General features: G+C 32.8%; 1 protein-coding gene across 1 annotated transcript in view; it reads right to left on the bottom strand.

Annotated features, from left to right (window-relative positions):
- The window catches only part of LOC117177274 (methylosome protein 50-like), a 28,211-nt gene extending 20,318 nt beyond the window's left edge, over window positions 1-7,893 (bottom strand). Inside the window, exon 1 of the mRNA XM_033367866.1 lies at window positions 7,649-7,893. Within this exon, the coding sequence (XP_033223757.1) occupies window positions 7,649-7,769 (121 nt within the window). The 5' untranslated portion in view covers window positions 7,770-7,893. The remainder of the gene's footprint in view (window positions 1-7,648) is intronic.
- Between the last annotated feature and the right edge of the window lie 11,513 nt (window positions 7,894-19,406).

Raw genomic sequence — 19,406 nt, 5'->3', positions numbered from 1 at the left:
TTCATTTCCATAACTTATCTTTTTACCTTGTGCATGATGTTAATATATTGTTAGACTTTCAAAAGTATCAGTCAACCAAATCATGATATTAAAATATTGAGTAATGTACAATAAAGAAACACTGTACAATTCTCCTTTGAATTACATTCATTGTAAATAAATGTAAGCATACTGAAATAAAATAATTAAAACTCTAGTCACTATTAAAATTTTAGGTTGAAAAGTTAATCGCCCCAAGCACCCTGACAGATACTTTATATCTGCGGTGATGCTTGGGTCGGAAAGGAGAGCATCACGTATGCGTGTACCACCGCCCTCGCTCTGCAGACGAAATAGTGGTGGACGCTGGACATGTGTTCCTGGCGGGAATTTCCCCTAGCGGAGCACGACTGTTCTAGTCGACCGGAGCCGAGAATTCGGTCAAAAATATAGTTTATTTCTCAAAGTCTTGGAGAACGATGTCAGGCATCGAGTTAACAACGAAGTCTGCTGCCCGAAAATCGTAGGTTCAGAAGATGTGGTACTTCTCGTTGTGAACAAATGAATTCATCTCCCTCGGAGCGTTCGGCAGGACAGGGTCGTGACCAACATGGTAAGAGTGACAAATTCGCTAATAAAGCACTCTTAGGACCGCATTATGTCTGGAGAGATACGTTGTTTCCGCGTAAGTAGGACACCCGAACAGTATGTGTTGTAATGTTATTTACAACTGAATTAACTTGAACAATAGTTGAAGTTTGAAGTTCGGAAGTACAAACTTTGTATAAATGATGTATTTCTGGAATCGCTATTTCTTGTCAATTTAATTCTGGGTCTTTCCAATGGACCCTCCCTGCGCACGTATTCTCTTGCTCTGTTAACATTTTATTGACTTTTCCTTGCTATCTGGAAATTCATTTAGCTGGCGGTCAACAGTTTGTATTATTTGTATTAATGTTTTTTTGATTAATATGTCGAGCCTGGTCAACTATGACCCGAGCCGCGCCGAGTGAAAGGAGAAATTTAGGAAAAGGCGAAGTATTAATGTTTATTCTTAATTATCAAAATCTAAATCCAAAATTTATCTCTATCTCAGTATATGCATGATCTTACGCGTGGCGATATCAAGCGCCGCAAGCTCGGAGAGCCTCCACTGACTCCGCTCCACTTTCTGCTTCGGAGAGACTCCATTGATGTTGAATCCTAAAGGTGGCTTTGAGGTACACCCAGGTATCTATTGGTCTCTCCAGTTTCAAAAAATATAATAACACTTATAGCCTCATGCTCAGGGTCCTCGGGAACGCCAGCAATCTTTCCTTTCTTCAGAATAATATTGGCACATTTGTCCAATCCAAAGTCCATACCAATCTCTCCTGTGGACCCCTTAAGGTTATTTAAAGCACTTTGAAGTTTTCTTTTACCAAAAGCATATATTTTCAAGTCATCAATGTCAACAAATATTTTTAGTCGCTCAATTTTTTTGTTAAAAATAAATTTTCTTTTACAATTTAAACATGAATACATTAAAGTTTCACGTTTAAAGAGCTATGCACATAAGACTAATTACAAGGAGTCTCCTATTTATATTTAAAGCGAATACAAATTATTGTTGGATCGAGCCTATGGTTAGCTACAGAATGGTAATGATGACTTTTCTAAGCATAAGCCAAATAATCTGTTTCCGTTAAGGGTACCCTCTCCCCGCCCATTCTCGATTTCTAATTTTTGCGATTTTTAATGGGCTGGTTAAATGGACTTCATAGGTTTGGATATTTTCATACATGTAATTAAAAACTTAAAAAACAAGAAAAAATTTTTACATAATTTTTTATCAACATTTTATAGCTGTTTTTTGCGGTCAATGAAAAGTCCTATTTTTTTATGGCAGGCATGGTTGCAAGTGACTGGAACGTATGAAACCAAAAAATAAAACGGGATTCGAAAGAAGACATGTTTGGCTAGTAAATGGACTAAGATTATTTATTTCGGGCAAAAATTTACAAAATGGCGAACCTTAGAATTTTATTTTTAAAAAATCCAATTTTTTTTCAGTTAAAAATCAAGATGAAAATTAAAGAAGATCTTTATCAATCTTCTTTATAATAGTCTAAGTTTTAGCTATTGATGCATAGAAAAACACATTAAAATTTCAGACCGATCGGTTGAATAGTTTTTGAGTTACCTTGCCCGCCAATCATAAAAACACTGTTATGAGAAAAATGCGTTTAAGTTTTGTGAAGCAATTTTCCGTGTATAACTCCTACTCACCTTGAATCAACTATGCCAGGTCCATACAAAATGCCTTCTGACTCTTCAAGCAGGTAGTCACATAGGACGCCGGGGAGGGGGGGGGGGAATTACGGCGAGGGTATTATGAATAGCCAACAAGAAAACTGTGTACCTGCGCGACGAACTCATGCGGTACGCGCTCTCGGCTCCATCTGATGCGTCTACCGTCCATCGGCTAGAACTCCAAGAGTATTTCGAATTTTGACTTGAAATTTTCAAAGAATACTCTTTAAGAGTTATAACGTCGAATAAGATAATAAAAAAATTTTCGATCTTTTGACCCCGAGAATGAGGTGGGTACCCTTAAAGATAATTTAAAAAGCTAGTCGGGTTGGTGACGGCCAACTACTGTAAATAACTCTGCCCGCCTGGTACGTGACGAATACCATAGGAGCGTTATATGACCGTCGCATCACTCTTAAAATGATCCAAATCTGGCTGACTACCGCTTGAGACGAAATAATTCAAATCGACCCTGCAGATAGCCTAAGGCGGGCCAGGCTATTTCACCTTAGAATATTCTTAGGTTTTCTATAGGTAGGAAAAACGATTGTGAGACTGTAGTTGCAATTTTTAAATTATATTTATCGGACTTTATTACACATGATTCCTAAAAAAGCTCCCTTGATTTTAAACAAAATTAATACACTGGAACCGCAGTTATATCCTCTTTCACTTATATCCCTGCATAACTCTCATTTATATCCGCTTGGCATCCACCACACCGCAATACCACGTGACAATCAAGCCAATCAGAGCGCAGCGTGGCAATTTCCCCTTCGCTGAGCAGTATTGGTGGGTTTCCCTTCCTGGCGGGAGGATATATGTGAATCTTTACATTCTCGGACGGCGGATGTAAACGCGGTTAAACTATATGTGCTAGATAGAACGTTAGCAGTCGTGCTCATAATACATCACACGTTTTTCTTTTGTTTATATCTTGTATCTCTTTTGGATTTATGCAAATTGCATTCTCATCTTTATTTGAACAAAGGAAAAACTTGAGGCGTATTATATGCAGGACCCCTTAGCCGCTTCATGAAATGGCTAGAGTAGTTAGACAGTGAAACTCTGCTCTATTACTCTGTCTAGTGCTGTCATGAAACGTATACAAATTCTAGACAGTTTAGTTAAATGTCGATTGTTGCACAATCCGCTAGCAGTTCACTAACTGTCTAGACATTTCATAGAATGTCTAATTACATTAACTGGCCACGACATAAAACACCACGTCTTCTTATTTTGAGATGCTTTAAGAAACGCATGGACTGTTCTACAGTCGATTTTGAATAAGAAGAAACTTGATTGGAGCCTTCCGAAAATTACCGCCGCGCGGCGTTTCCGGATGAGATACGCCGCGAGAGAATGTGCGGTTTTCACACATGCATGGAGAAAAGCACCATAGCTATAAAGGGCAGTACCCCAATGGCCTAACTAGGTAACTGCGTCATGTTGCACCACAATGCGCCAGTTCACTCTTAAGTGTTCACACGGCTCTGATGTTTAAGTTCGGAGAGCCTGGATTTCAGCCGAAGGTCAGAACCAAAACCAGGTTCAAATCTAAGTTCGACTGTATTTTGATTGATTTATAAAGCTTTTACTTAAAAACGGCATATTAAACATAGGAACTCTGACAATATAGCATATTAACCAGGTACTAAATAATATCTTCAACGAAATAAGGTTTTTTGTTTATATGCTCTAAGATGTTAAAAATTTGTACCACGTCTTTCACTATTCTTTAGGTCGAATAGTTTCTTACAGGACTAAACAATCTAAATCTAATTTATCGATTACCTATACATTTTTTAAACCAATTAACGACAATTTGATAGATTTTTAACTTTCTTTGAGCTGATTTTTTTCATACGATCAATTTTTTATATCACTTTACTGAAACAGTAGCAAAAAACTAGCCTTATCGCTTAAAAAATAACCAACATGAAGTAAAAAAGTGTAGAACTTCGAAAACTGCATTTTCGAAAACCATTTCTTCCTCATAAACAGCACATTTTATTACCAACAACACTAATATGTGAATAAAAATTAATACATATCAAATTTAGTTATTTAACTTGTAAATTTGATATTAAAATTGTTTGATTTGATCCAACATCAAAATATGGGGATACATATATATGGAATAGTTTTCAATATATCGACTTTTTATGTTACAATTATTGAATTTTGCTTTTGATTATCATAATTTGTGAGTACTGATTTCGATGGGATTTTTGGCGAGAAACATGGATCTGAAATGTTTAAATCGATGTCTCGAATAGCTTTAGAGATATTTACTTTTTTTCTATTAAATGAAATAATCGAATAATGCGGGTCTCACCCATATCCCTTTCCAGCGTCTAGTGGGGACGGGAAGGTAACCCTGTGACTGGTCACAGAAATCATGTATGATCGCACCTTGGAAACAATTCGAGAAATCGATTTAAAACTTCCAAATTAGTGTTTTTCGCAAAAAATCCTGTTGGAAACCGCATCCAAACTCTGTCACCACGGATATCGTAATCTAGCAAAAGAAATTGTATAATGCAATAGTTTTGTACGAGGTATCCAGCCGTCTGGATTTCTCCGGACATGTCATCATTTTAGAGCTTGCGTGAGTTGTCCTACAAGATTTTTTACTTTTTCCGGTACTATTACACATTTCTATTATACGAAAAAAATACATGTGTGCATTTATGATTTTGATTAGAATGCATCAGGATTCTAAAATAAAAATATAAGATTTTAAGCGTTTATAAAATTAATTAAAACAGTTCATTTGAAAATTCTCTTTCATTTAATTCTTTGTATTCTAGTATGCTCACTTTGTTCTGTTTTCAATTCTTTTTAAACATTTCTGTCCTGCTTTGTCATATTTTTCAAACTTTTGTGTCCTACTCTGTCCTCTTTTTAAAATAAATTTGTGCCCTACTTCGTTCTCATTTTTTAAATCTTTTTGTTACTTTCCCAACATCAATTCTGGTCACCCTAGTTTTGAGCTCAATAATAATTTTAACCCTGCGTGTGTAGACTACATTTTTCGAGACACGGTGTGTACATTGGGCTCTTTAGGGAACAGGCAGATTTTCAAGGTTTTAAGGCAGGGTTCTCCACAATCCACAGATGCAGTGTGACCCAGGATCGCTCGACCGTTTTGAAGATCTACCAATTTTTTTTCGACCGGAAACTGAGATAAATTTTATGATCCCGCACAAAAAAAATTCAGTTGGAAGGGCTCGTTTCTGAAATTTGAATCTGTAGAACCTTTTTTCTGGTATAACTTAACGGAACTTGTAATAAAGGGATTTGGTTTAAAGTATTACAAAATTTTAACTAACTAATTGCGGATAGTTGTTCGTAAATGAATTTTTGCAACATTAATAATGCAAATCTTGTATTAAATTTTATCATTACAAATTCAAAGCTAGTTAAACCGTTCAAAATGGAATTATTAAAAAAATTTAACTATTAAATAAAAATAATTTTCAGTTCAAGGGGATTCAAGTTTTAACAATTCCAATATAATCCCAAGATAATTATTTCAAATTAAAATTTTAAAAATAAACAAATTTCAAAACGTTAAAAATAGATATATTTGTAAATTAGAATTATGAAAATTGTATCATTAAAGATTCAAAGCTAATATTATTGCGTCCAAAATTAAATTATTCGAAAATTTTAACTTACAAATAAAAATAATTTTCAGTTCAAACTTCAAAGTGATTCAAGTTTTAAAATTGTTAACTAGAAACTAAATTGAATGCTTTAAAGCCAAAGCTGCTGAAATTATAGAATTTTAAATTGTTATTACGATTAAATTTATTTTTTTAAAATGTAATGAAAAAAAGCATTTAAAAGATTAGTAAAATGTGTACTAAAATCACATCAATTGTTCAAATTATTTAGTAGAAAATGTATATAATTTGTTAAAAAATCGCCTTTTTTGATAGAAATGTATCTTAGTTGAAAATTCAACTATTTGGATAAAACTTTATGCATTTTGTTGAAAACTGTTTTGTTTATTTAAAAATTGGACTTTTTTATTTGAAAATAGTGTATTTGGTGTAATTTTTTTCGAAATAGTAGAAAAATAGGGTCATTGTTAAAAAAAAAATGTAAAATAGTTTAATGGTGTGGTGAGTCCGAGGCCTGTAGTTAGGAATTCAGTCACTACTGGAAATTAGTACAAATTTCTAATCATTCAAATTGAGTATTTCAAATTTATTAGTTTTAAAGATTTTAAGTAATACATAACCTATGTCAAGTAACTTTTTTTGAGGAGTTTTAATAGTAATTTATTTATTTTTTGTTTTTCTGCTAGATTTGATAATGTTATGAATTATCTAGGTCCATTTAACAATTTGTATGAATTCCTTATTTCAAAAATTGGTTATTATGGATTTAAAAATGAATTGTTTTTAATATCAGAACTATTATTTTAAATTACTTTATTTTCATGGGATATAATTTTTTATGTAATTATAATGATTATAAAATAAAGATTTATTTTTGATAAACTTAAATCCTAATTTAAAAATAAAATTCTTAATTCATAAACAAATTGATTTTCATTTAATTCGAATTGTGAGTATAAAACAATAAAATTGCATTAATTATTTCATTTAATATTATTATAGTAACAAAAACTAAACTTTGATGATTTTATTTCGTAATTCTCAATTTTACCGTGAAGATTTCAATTTTAGCGTGAAGTTTCCAATGTAAAGAAGGGTCTCGAGTTTAAGGGTTCTAAGGGGCTCAAATCTGTTAAAGGATTTTGACAGTTCTGGGTCAGAGTCGAGTAGATCCGACCTACTGGCCTGGAATCGCTAGTAGACACCAGGATCGCCCTTTGCAGACCCCTGTTTTAAGGCTTTAAAAAAATCTGCAAAAATGCAGTGCTACTTGTCGAAGTTTGTGCTTCCTGTCTCAATAGTTGCCGAATTCAAGTTTTAAACCGTTGCTAACAAAAATGGAAATATAGTAAAAAATGCGAGGGAAATTTGAATTTGAAAGTTTAACTGTTTCTTTGAAGACCCATCAGTGGTTTTATAGCGCGGATACCTCTGGCATGCGCAGTAGTGATTTTGTGTATTTTTAAATTGTTATATAATCTAAAAATACACAGGAATCACTACTGCGCATGCCAGACATATCCCCGTTTGAGACCCATTGTACACACCAACGGTTAATATATGGAATCATGTAGTTTTCTGATTTTGCGAGAACAGTTTTTAACCTTATTTTTATTATTTCATTTAAAACGATACGATTTGAGTGTCCGCTAAAATTATATATAACTGATGTATTTGATTAATAGTTTGTAACCGATAAAAAACGCCAAGATCCAAGAATGTAAAACGTAACCTAGAAACCTTACCCTTAAAAACTTTGATGACTTGCAATTGTTTGTCGGACACTGGTGGGCGATCTGCCGAACTTAGATTTCTATATTCCTCAGCATTCATATTTGGATCCACTTGTCCGTAAGCCATCTCCATTTTTAACCAAATTTAGAAAATAGCTTCGTGTCCTGAAACTATTGCTTCCACCTTCAAACATGAGAGCGCCATGTGTTTCCTAAATATCGACCAGCCCTATCCGACTCACCGACCTTTTGTACAGTAGCTGTTGACGCTTACAAGTTCCACATAACGGGTGAATTCATCCGCTAGTCACCAGATAGCGCGTCATTCGTTCTGCTCCAGAAAAACATTGAGTCTTATGTTTCAAAACTATTTAAATAATGAAATAGCGGGTTTTAATTTATAATTCTAACTTTCAGTGCTAATAGTAAGATATAGTGCGTTTTTTAAAATCTTCTGATTCGGATCGTCTTCTCGTTTTAGAAGTTTTATACTTCACATATTATTAAAGAATAATTTAAATAGAATTCATACTAAGAATAAAATAAAAACAACTGTGTTACACATAAGTTAACGACACAGAAAATGTCAGTGTTTTGTCTTCATACAAAAGTATTGTGAGAGTTTATTATTATGAACAATATTTTATACAACTTTGAAAGGCATTATTTATAAAATTATGAAGTAGAAAATAGGTATGTTTTGTTCTTTTTTTTTAAACTCAATTTTTGTTTAATCCTCACTTACTTTTGACCTATTGGAATATTTATCGTTTTCTTTTTTAATTTGGAAGCGTTTATTGTCTTATTTTGAAGCCAACCGCAAAATATAAAAAAAGCTTCAAAATTAATAAGATAGTGGTGGTTTTTCTAAAAATATGAAAATTTGTTTCAAAAACAACCCAAAATTACATATTTGTTGCCAATTTCTTTTTACAGTTTTAGTTTCATAATAAACATCTTTTGTGAGTTTAAAAACGTTATATTGAATTACACTTGCTCTTTTGCGATAGATCAGCTTTATGCTGGCTAAATCATTTTTGAGGCCGGGAGAATTCTTTTTTTATTGGAAATTTAATTGCTGAATTATTCTTTTTAAACGTGCAAAGATTTATCTCAAACGTTTGCATATCTCCAGTTGCCCAGTGGGCACAAAATTTGGCGGCGTCCTTACGACATCTTTACGACCTATTGACGACAACTTTACGACATCGTATGTCCATGTCGATTCGGTGTCTTTGCGATATCGTAAACACATCATCAGATCATATGACTCATTTGCGATATCGTAAAGATACCTTAACGACATGGACATAGGAGGTCGTAAAGATATTGTAACTATGTCGTAAAGACGTCGCCAAATTTTGTGCCTAATGGGTTGTTTACATGAAAATATAGAAGATCTGATTGTATGAAGAAAAAGAATTCTCCTCGCGACAAAAGTTACTTAGCCATCATAAAACACAGAAGATATCTTTATTATGAAATTACAAATTTTAAACGAAATTGGCAAAAAATATATAATTGTGGGTATTTTAAACAACTTGGCATATTTTCAGAAAAACTAACGCTATTTTATGAATTTGGAAGTTTTTAAATATTTTTTAGTGGGTTCCAAAATCATACAATAAACGATGTTAAATTGAAAAAGAAAACGATAAATATCTCAATTAGATCCAAAGTTTTTGAAGATTAAAAAAAAACTGGAGATTTTGAAAAACAAAACACAATATTCAAATAGAAATTCGTAGAAATTTTTTTGGGCAAATTGGAAAAATACATATCGCCTTATTTATTCTAAAAAAGAACGTATTTTGTCCACGAGAGATTCTGCAATTTCTAGTGTAAAACCTTGAAGCCTGCATAAAATATTAATTTTCGTAAATTGCTTGATAAATTTGCCGAAGAGAATATAATTTTTTGTTTTTTTTTTTTCAACTTTTTCTCGAGTGAATTCGGGTTTTTATCGTAACCACGGACTAAGTCAAGTGACTAATGAGATAAGGATATTATAAGTTCATTTAATTCGATCTTTGAAATGTTTGCAATGATGTTTTAGGTACCAAATCAGGAGCATGGTGTAGTTTGTATTTCGTCTTTTACAGCTGTTATACTTAAACAACGGCCGCGATCGTTGAAGGTGACAACAGTCGCCTCTGGATACTTTCTCAGAGCTACCATCCATATTATTATATATTACATATTATATTTATTATATTATACATTATTATTACTATTATTATACCATTGAGCCACTCCTTTTAATTTATGAAAAAATTCTATACAAAATGATATATAGTAAAAGTTCTAAGGTAATTAAAATTTTTTCTTCTAAAAACAAAAACGGAAATTTTTATTGAAATTTTATACGTTTTTTATTAATATAAATATTTTAAACGCATAACACTGCAAACGAAAAAAATTAATGTTTTTCTGTATTTATGCATTAAATTTTTTTCAAAATTTGTCCTTGACTGATGCAATTAGTTTTTAAGTTTTGTAAAGTAATGATGAATCTCTACATGCCTTAAAGGTGTTATTTGTTTTATTTGCATTAATATATACATGACATTAAAAATTTTCATGTATTTAGTACATATATTGTATGCTATTTAGTTGTGCATTTTAAAGACAAATTTGCAAACAAAAAAAAACATTTCTCGTTCTTGAAAATGGAATTAATAACATTCAAAATTGTATAATTCCTAATTATTAATACTGAAGAAAACATTAAGGTAGTATTACATTGGCTAATTTCGTTATTCAACTTTCTAAGACATTGTTATATCATAATTTCATTTTGTTACATTTTTTATCATAATATTTCGGTTTCTCTTAGGACTTTTATTTTTTCAATATGGTTTCGATTTCCAATTTGTTAAAAAATTAATTTATATTTGTTATTAGAAAATGTATTCTTAATTTGTAGTACCTATTAATCATTCGATTAAAAAACACATACTTATTTACACATGTTCAATACCTATTGTTAGTAACATACGTGTGTAAGCCCTTTTAAAATAATAATTTTTCAATAATCCTTTTACACTTCAATGAGTTTTATATTTTTTAAATGTCAATTACGCATCAAAAAATTGTTGGTCTTAATCTTATGAGCTGAAATAATGCTCTGGAATGTTATTACTGAATATTAATTATTGAGTTTCCCATAAGACCAATGCTTTTCTAGAGCAGGACGATTGACGCGCCGCCCGGCGGATTAGTTCACCCGCGAAGTGGAACTTGTAAACAACTACTTTTCTCAGTAGTCGGATAGGGCTGATATCGACAAACACAAATCATGGGTACGGCCCACGAAGGAATAATAAGGAGACCTAACTCCGTTCCCCCACTTGGCAATAGAAACATTACCGTAAGTGATACGCAGTTGTCCTCTTCCTATACATAGAAAAGTGTGCGAGTGAGAAAGTTGGTCAAATTGACGTAAGTTGAGAGGTTCTGTTTGTTTTGATGCAAGTGTCAGAAATGTGTTTTTAAGCCATGAGGTGTAAAGTTCCGGGTTGTGGACGAAGTAACACGCCGAAGAAGGCAAATACACTTTGTTTTTTTAAAGTATTCACTGTAAGTACAATAAACGTCTAATATATTTTATTTTTTTACCTAACTGTCAATTAATTTTAATAGAAAAGATTAAAAAATTTAACCTTTATTTTTTGATCTTATTTTTCTATATAAAGGAGACGCAGTTGCAAATGTGTCAAGAAAGCTCTCCATTTTAAGGAAGATGACATTGAAAAATACCGCAGTATAAGAAAGGTGGACTGGCCTACAAAGTGCCCCTAAAACGACATGCTCTACGATATAATGCTGTTCCAACGATTTTCCCGTCAAAGATTAAATTAAAAAATGAGTATGCAGTAAAACTAGAAAATGAGACTATCGCCAAGCAGAAGGAAATGTTTCAAGCTAGATGTGCAATTGATGCAAAAGATAAGCCAGTAAAGGAAAAGGTAGTCAGAAAAAAGACTGTGAAAAGAAAAATATCAACTGACTCTAGTACTACTGAAGAACCTATTTTAATGGCCAAATTAACAAAAACAAATGACCTTTTCGAATCAGTCTTCACCGCAGTACAGAATCATGTCAAACTATCTCCTTATTTGGGTAGTGGGTGGGTAAATAATGTTGCAGAAAAGAATTGCATAAGGTTCTTTCTGGTGAAGAGAAAGTGGTAATATTGTTTGCGGATTTAACTGTCAACGTAAATATTTTAAGCTTAAAAAAATGTCTAGGATTTTTTGTGGACGTGGAGAATTACAGTTATTTATATCGTCACCTAAAATTTGTTTCATTCTTAGTCAAAAACTTTATATGATATCTTTCAATATCACTCCACATGTGTGTATTATCAATTTAATTTAATTGCTGCAACTCCTCATCCAAAATCTACTTTGAAATCATTAAGTTTTAAATGTTTTTTCTAAAATTTTAATTTCTTAGTTCTTGGTGCTTTTTCAAAAGCGTTAAATTGTTAATGTGCATTTTTGTAAACTTTAGGTTGAACATATATAACTATATCAGTTATGTTTCTAAGGTTACTCTTTTTAATTGTAGGTCTTCTACCTAGGGAAAAAAATTAATTTATTGAAATTTGATAAAGTGAAAGAGTGGAGCGATTTACGTAGTTTGTTCAAGAAAGTTAACAGTATTTCACCTTGCTTGAAGTCAGATTGCCAGACGATAGAATCGTAAGAATTTAAAAAAAAATTCAATACTGAAAGATGAATGTATTCATACAGTTTTTCTTTTTTCAGACGAGATGCTTGCCTGGGGTTTGTCATGAAAACTTTTGGTCGTCTAGTCCTTAGATGTGCTGTATGTAAAAAATTGCAAAGAAATTTTAAAGCAAGGATGGATTCAAAATTTAAAAGGAGAAAATAACAGGATTCAAAATAAAATCTTAGTGTGAAAGGCTGTAAAATTACCCAAAAAAGGAACAGTCTGAAAGAAGAGGTAAAACTTATAACAGCATACACAGGGTGGACACGTTGGGGTTTACCAAAAAGTATGCAACCCGCTTTACATGCTAATGCTATTATTATGGGAGTGCACGTGGGGTTGCATACATTTTTGGTAGGCCCCAGCGTGTCCACTAGGGTGGTCCAAAAAACTGAGTTTCGAACAGAGGGCAAGCCACTCCCCCATTTTGTGAGATTGCTGGAACAAAAATTCCCTTCAAGTTTGAGCCAAATCGGTTAATATTTAATGGGAGGGGGTGGCATGCCCTCTAATCCAAAAAAAATTTCAACAGGTATGATTTTGGACCACCCTAGTGTTCACCCTGTATAATGTTATAGATAGGTATCCCCTTTTATTTTATATTTCAAAAATAGCTAAAGAAACGACATATTCCTTTCCAGATCAATAAGCAAAAGCGAACGATAAAAGATTTAAAAATACAATGCGCACAAGCAAGTGAAACAGCTTTAGAAAAAGCTATTTTGAATCTCTCATTTAATGAGCAAGTTGCTGTGCGAGCTTGTTTTCAGGCATCCAAGTGTAAAGGATTGCAAGGAATGAGATATACGTCTCAGTGCATATACGAGTGCCTACTTCTTCGCATTAAGAGCAAGAAAACGTACCAGCACTTATGAAAGAAGAGAATACTTATCCTTCCAAGTATATCTACATTGACTAAATACATGATACAATTCCGTGGGTCTTATGGATTCCAAACAAGTCTTTTTCATGTAATAGCGGAGAAGACGAAACATATGAAAGACGATGAAGTACGCGGTACGTATAATAATTTTGAAATAACATCACTGTCATAAATGATTTTCTCAGTGAGTATTATTTATTTGATGTATATATTTCAGGTGTTTTCCTGATTGACGAAATGAAGCTGACAAGAGCATTGGCGTTTAATCGCAATAATTTAAAGGTCGAAGGATTCACTGATTTGGGAAAGTACACATCGGAGCACGCGAAAGGAAAAATGGGAGACCATGCACTTGTGTTTCTGTTCCAACCTTTTAAAGGGAAATGGGTCCAAACCCTTGGTTGCTTTCTAAGCAAAGGAAGCACAACAGGAACAGTTTTACACAATTTAATAATTGAGTGTATAGGCTTGGTGGAAAAATCGGGACTACAAATTGATGCGGTGGTAACGGACGGAGCCTCCTGGAATTGAAATATGGTATGTGGAACCAGTTCGGTATCACCAAAAACAAAGTGAGTGTGCAACATGTTGTTGATCCCACACGCAATTTATGGTTTATTTCCGATTTTCCACACTTAATTAAATGTGTGCGGAATTTCCTTACACATCAAGAAAGGGACACTGATGCTGGGATTTAGGTACGCAAATTCAAATATTAATATTAATACACATGACGAATTGTACAATTTGCAAGTGTAAAAGAAATATATATATACAAGGTGATTTATTCAAGTTGAAACTTTCAAATGTCTCTAAAAATAGGCACTCTATCAAAAAATGTTATGAAACCAAATTTAATCACCCTGAGGAGTACATACACTAATGTTAAAACCGGTTCCACACACCGCCCCCTGGGGGTGAGGGTGGGGGCAAGTTCGAAATCTCAAATGATATTTGAAAGTTCCAAGTTAAAAAAATCACCCTGTACATATATTTATTTGCGATTGAAATAATAAAATTTTGTCTCTTTTTAGACAACAGACGGTATTATATCGTTGAGACACTGGTACGCTTTGCTGAAGATAGAAGATGAAAATGCTTTTAATCTGAAAATCAATTTTAAGTTGCGAAAAGAGCACTTAAATCCACTCTACTTCAACAAAATGAATGTGGCATTAGCTTTTCAGGTAAGGGTACTTTATTCATTATTACTTGTTGTGTGTATCTATTTCTTGAGCTCACAACTGTTTTTATTTGAATTTCTTTGGTCTAGCAGATGTAATGGAACTAATGCGAGATATGCACACTGATCTTGCCACCAGCGGTACATCGATCAACTTTTTAAGGAGAGTTAAATCACGTATCACAGCAATGAATAGTCGTACCCCAATAAATAATTTAAAACCCGGCAATGATTTCCTTATAAAGGAGAGCGGGTTATCATACTTGATGACTGCAAGATTGAACCAAGATGCTTTAGAAGTCAATATTACTTGATAAATCCATTAATATAAATGAATTAATTTTTAGTAATTATATTTACAAATAATTTCTTTCAGCGCTTTTTTGGGATGATGAGGGATTGTTGTGGATCAAACGATCACCCAGACTCAATCCCCTTCATACAAATGTATCGTCTTGTGTCCACCTACTCCTGGATTAAGTCTCCAAAAGGAAGCAATATCTCTGGTGGTGAGATATTAGATGTCCTTTTTAGCATAAAGGATATCACTGGTGCGGATGAAAGGTGGAACGAGTGGACTAATCAAATTGACGTGATAGTTGATAAAGGAATCAACTGTGATCGCCTCCAAGATGCTACAAGTTTACTCGAAGACCACGACTATTTTTCGTGCTCCACTTCAGATTACGTTCTGTCGTATATTTCTGGATTTGTTGCCAGGAAGGCATGCAAATTTATTACCTTCGCCAGAAAAGATGTCTGTGAACAGTGCAAATGTTCACTTATTCTTGATCCTAATGAAGCGATTCCAGAGAGCCATAAACTGATACAATTTAAATCCTACGGATACTTTATACATCCTTCTAAAAACTTGTTTCAGTTGATTTCTCTTCTAGAGCAAAGTACCCTTAAGGCCATTTCAAAAAAGAATCTAAATGCGGAAACTCTGATGTGACAAATGCTGTTCAGAATTTGCCATCAACTCAGCTGGTCAGTTGTAAGCTACATTTTAGATCACTCACTCTCCGGTTAATCTCTTTCTACTTAACAATGAGAATGTTCTTTTTATGCAAACAAGGAAATAAAAATGACTCAGTTGAAAGAGAGAAGACCCGTGAGAACAGGAAACTGGCTAAACTGGCGTACGCTCCCGATGCACCAATACAAAGTGCACTGATTAATAATGAGGTTTCGACAAATTTCAAGTCGATAGAGCCGAAAATTGCAGTAAAATCCACCCGAAAACGCAAGGTTTTGTCTGATACGATAAATACGTCGCCAAAAAAGCAACAAGCGAAACGTAGGACTTCCATACCGAAACCTTTAACTTTGAAAGACAAAGAAAATTGCAGTAATATTTAAAATTATGTTTTAAAGGTGTAGTAATAAGATAGTTGAAGTATGTCAAAGAAGCCTCACTGCCAAAAATATATAATATAATATTGATTCATGAAGTTTTAAAAATTTTGATTTCTTTATTTGACAAAGAGAAAAAATCCAGTGATGGGGAATTTTCTAATTTTTGTGCACATCCATCTCAAACATGTCAAAGAAACGTTGTTGCCAAAAATATAGAATGTAATATTGTTTCAGATTTTATATTCTTCTATATGTTTAGGGAATGTATATAGAGACTATGAATTACATGCTCTATTCTTGTTACTATAATACATTTCTTTAACGTTGTTCCACTGATAATAATGTTGATTTTTTATTTAAATAATAGTGTGTGTTCGGAAATATATGTATACATATATTAATTATGTATTTGTAAAGGGGAAGTTTTTATGATGCTAAAAGAAGTAATCACAACAACTGAAAGAGTAAATAAATAGTAGTATATGCAAATAAACATTTTTATTTCATTTAGAAATTTCATTTGTACAAAGAAAATCGATTCGCAATACAGCATCAGTACCATTCAACGTAATTAGAGTCTTTTTATAAATAATTTAAAACAATTATTAAAAATAAAAAATAGTTTAGTTAAATGTAACGTTTTCAAAATAATAGTGTAAATTCAGGAAAGAGTGTAAAGTTTGCGTAAAGTACGTGTAATACTTTTTGTAAATAATGAGAAACTAAAATATACAATTCTTACGTCAATTATTGATGTGCACATTGATAAAAAAGTGCTAAAAATATCTAATAGAAATAATACATATGTGCATAAGAAAATATTTGAAAGATCTGTAAAAAGCTTTCAAAGAAACTGAATTACAGTGTAATAATAACAAAGACTTGAACAATATCGTTTCTACTGCTTTTTGTCTGCTATGGAATTGTCAGGTATTTAATTAAATGCACTTATAGTTTAACAAGATTTTTTCTAATTTAAATATTTATAGTTAATACTTCTCGAAAGGGATTAAATTGGCTTCCATTTTTGAGTCATCCCATGTCCTTAACAAAATTATATTGATTTCTATTTCTATTATATTAACAAAATAATTTAAATATACTAAAATTAAAAATTATTATAATGAGGTGCAAAGTTTCACGGCAAAAAAAAATAAAACGCTTAATTCAAGAACGGGATTGTTTACATATTCAAAATGTTTCAAATTTCGCGGATATTTGAACTTAATTCAATTCAATTTGGAAGCTGCTTACTCCTTTGGTAATGGAATTTCATCTACACTTTTTAAAAGTACAGTAAACTGCTCCATACTGACGAGCACTATAAATTCCGTGAGCGGAATAATTTGATCATCCAAATAGATTTTAACGTGCATATTAGGTAAAACAGCAACTCTTTTTTTTGACGCTTAAATCATCCTCCATTTTTTGTAAAGCACAATATTCTGTACCTTCTACATTGTAACCCCGCTTTCTTGAAGGGAACATGTCTCTGTGAAGGCTCCTTCTGAAATACGTGAAATTGAACTCTGCACAATCATTCTTTTTCTCTTGGCCGATATCTGTTAAACAAGTAAACAAATAGCTTTCACAATTATGTTTCCAAATAATTGTGTGTATGTGAGTATTCTCAGGCGAAATAGTCTGGCCGTTTTGAGACTAATTGCAGGTTTGATTTGATTGAATTAGTCTCGTAGATAGTCAGAGAGATTTGGGTCCTTTTAAGCGTGATACGACGATAATATACTAATATACAATTTTCGATTTGAATTAAAAAATGTTGTCTTTTTTAGCGCATCTCATTCCATTTACGATAAAGGTTGTATTAATTACAATTTTAAACATTAAAAAAAAGTTAGATATCTGAAATCGTCGAAACCCGTGGATTCCGAATTATTATGTTTTAGACTGTTAACTATGAAATTAAAAAAATCTTTTTCTAAATTTTAATCCAAAAGCTTAACAAAGAACCCTCTGCTTGTTATTTATGTTCGTATTTTTATTTCAATTTCGGAAAGGACATTTTAAAGACTTTAAAACATTTAAACGAGCGACCTGAACCTTCAGAGTTTAAATATATGTGCCTGAGTGTCTGCGGAGAATTTCTCAGAACTTATCAGAGCCTTGAGAATCTTTAGCCTATTTATCATATCACAAATTTAAAAGGTACTTACCTATGAGTTTCCTTCTCAAAATCTGTTCACACATTTTTCAAACAAGTACCGAAAATACTGTTTATATATTTATTTTGTGTACCTTTCGTATGATGATCAACAAAACAACACAACCTCTAACTTACGTCAATTTGACAAACTTTCTCACTCGCACACTTTTCCATGTATAGGAAGAGGACAACTGCCCACTCAAAGCTAAGAATCTTCCTGTAATGTGCGTATCACTTACGGTAATGTTTCTATAGCCAGTTTCAGATGGCTTCCCACTGGCAGTGGGTCTACTTATTATTCCTTCGTGGTACGGCCTAACGGCCATGGAGAATAGACATAAGAAGCCCAAAGTCCTGTTGAAACCTGTAGCGGGACCAGGGATGGGAAAGTAAAATAACCTAGGTAATTAACGTCGTTCTTTACGATAAATTACTAGGTATTTTACGATAAATTATTTGGTATTTTACGGTAAATTACTAGGTATTTTACGCACCTAGTTCTGCGGTTTCCGTTTCCCACCACAAACATTAGCTCTAGAACGTGTTGCCCTTTGCAAAGATTTCTTGAAATAAAGTTAAGAATCGTATAGGTACATAATTTTATTATAATGAAGTTGATTTTTCAGTGTATATTTCATTGTTGAATGTTTTTGTCTACTGATCTACTGGATGTTAATTTTTTTTGTCTACTGGTCAAAAACACTTAACATCAAGGTATTTATTAAGTATCAAAATGACCAATATTTCACAGTAACAATAATAAAAATATATATATAAATGTGAAAAATCACAGGAAATTACGAAGACTTTTTGGGTTTGAATAATACCCCGGAATTCTTTCAGAAATTACATTACAATACATTTCAATCACAAGTATTTAAATGAACAAAAATAACAATATTCCACAATTATCACTTGTAAACGTTTAAAATTAAGATCATTCCATGATATACATTGAAGCCCGGAGTATTTCTTTCTTCTGTTTCGCTTTAGTTTATATTATTTTTTTTTATGAACAATACTGGCACTGAAAAAAACTTACAAATGCAAGTACCAGAAATTCAAAAATGTGAGGTTATGTACAGTTCTACAGTCCGCCATCTTGTGACGTAATTTACTGGGTATTTTACCTGTTTTCTACCTAAAATACTTCACTTAGTTATTTTAGATAAAAAACATTCAGTTATGCGTAACTGCACATCCCTGAGGGCGTAGTCCAATGGATCAAAGATATTATAAACGTAGATGCGGTGCGGGCTTAGTTGCCCGACATAAATATAGACAGCGCGTCCGGCGAAAAAAATCACTTCCCCTCTACCCACCGCTCACGTAGAAAGCATCGATCGATATAGTTTGCCAAGAGCCACTTGGAGCGCTGTAAGCAACTCTCGGCACACCTTCGAGGTGCACTGATGGTAAACTTAGCTTGGACAAGAACCATTTG

The sequence above is a fragment of the Belonocnema kinseyi genome, chromosome 7 (assembly GCF_010883055.1).
Source record: "Belonocnema kinseyi isolate 2016_QV_RU_SX_M_011 chromosome 7, B_treatae_v1, whole genome shotgun sequence".
NCBI classification, from domain to species: Eukaryota; Metazoa; Arthropoda; class Insecta; order Hymenoptera; family Cynipidae; genus Belonocnema; species Belonocnema kinseyi.
The sequence above is the reverse complement of the archived record's forward strand: the minus strand, read 5'-3'. Positions and strand labels throughout refer to the sequence as shown.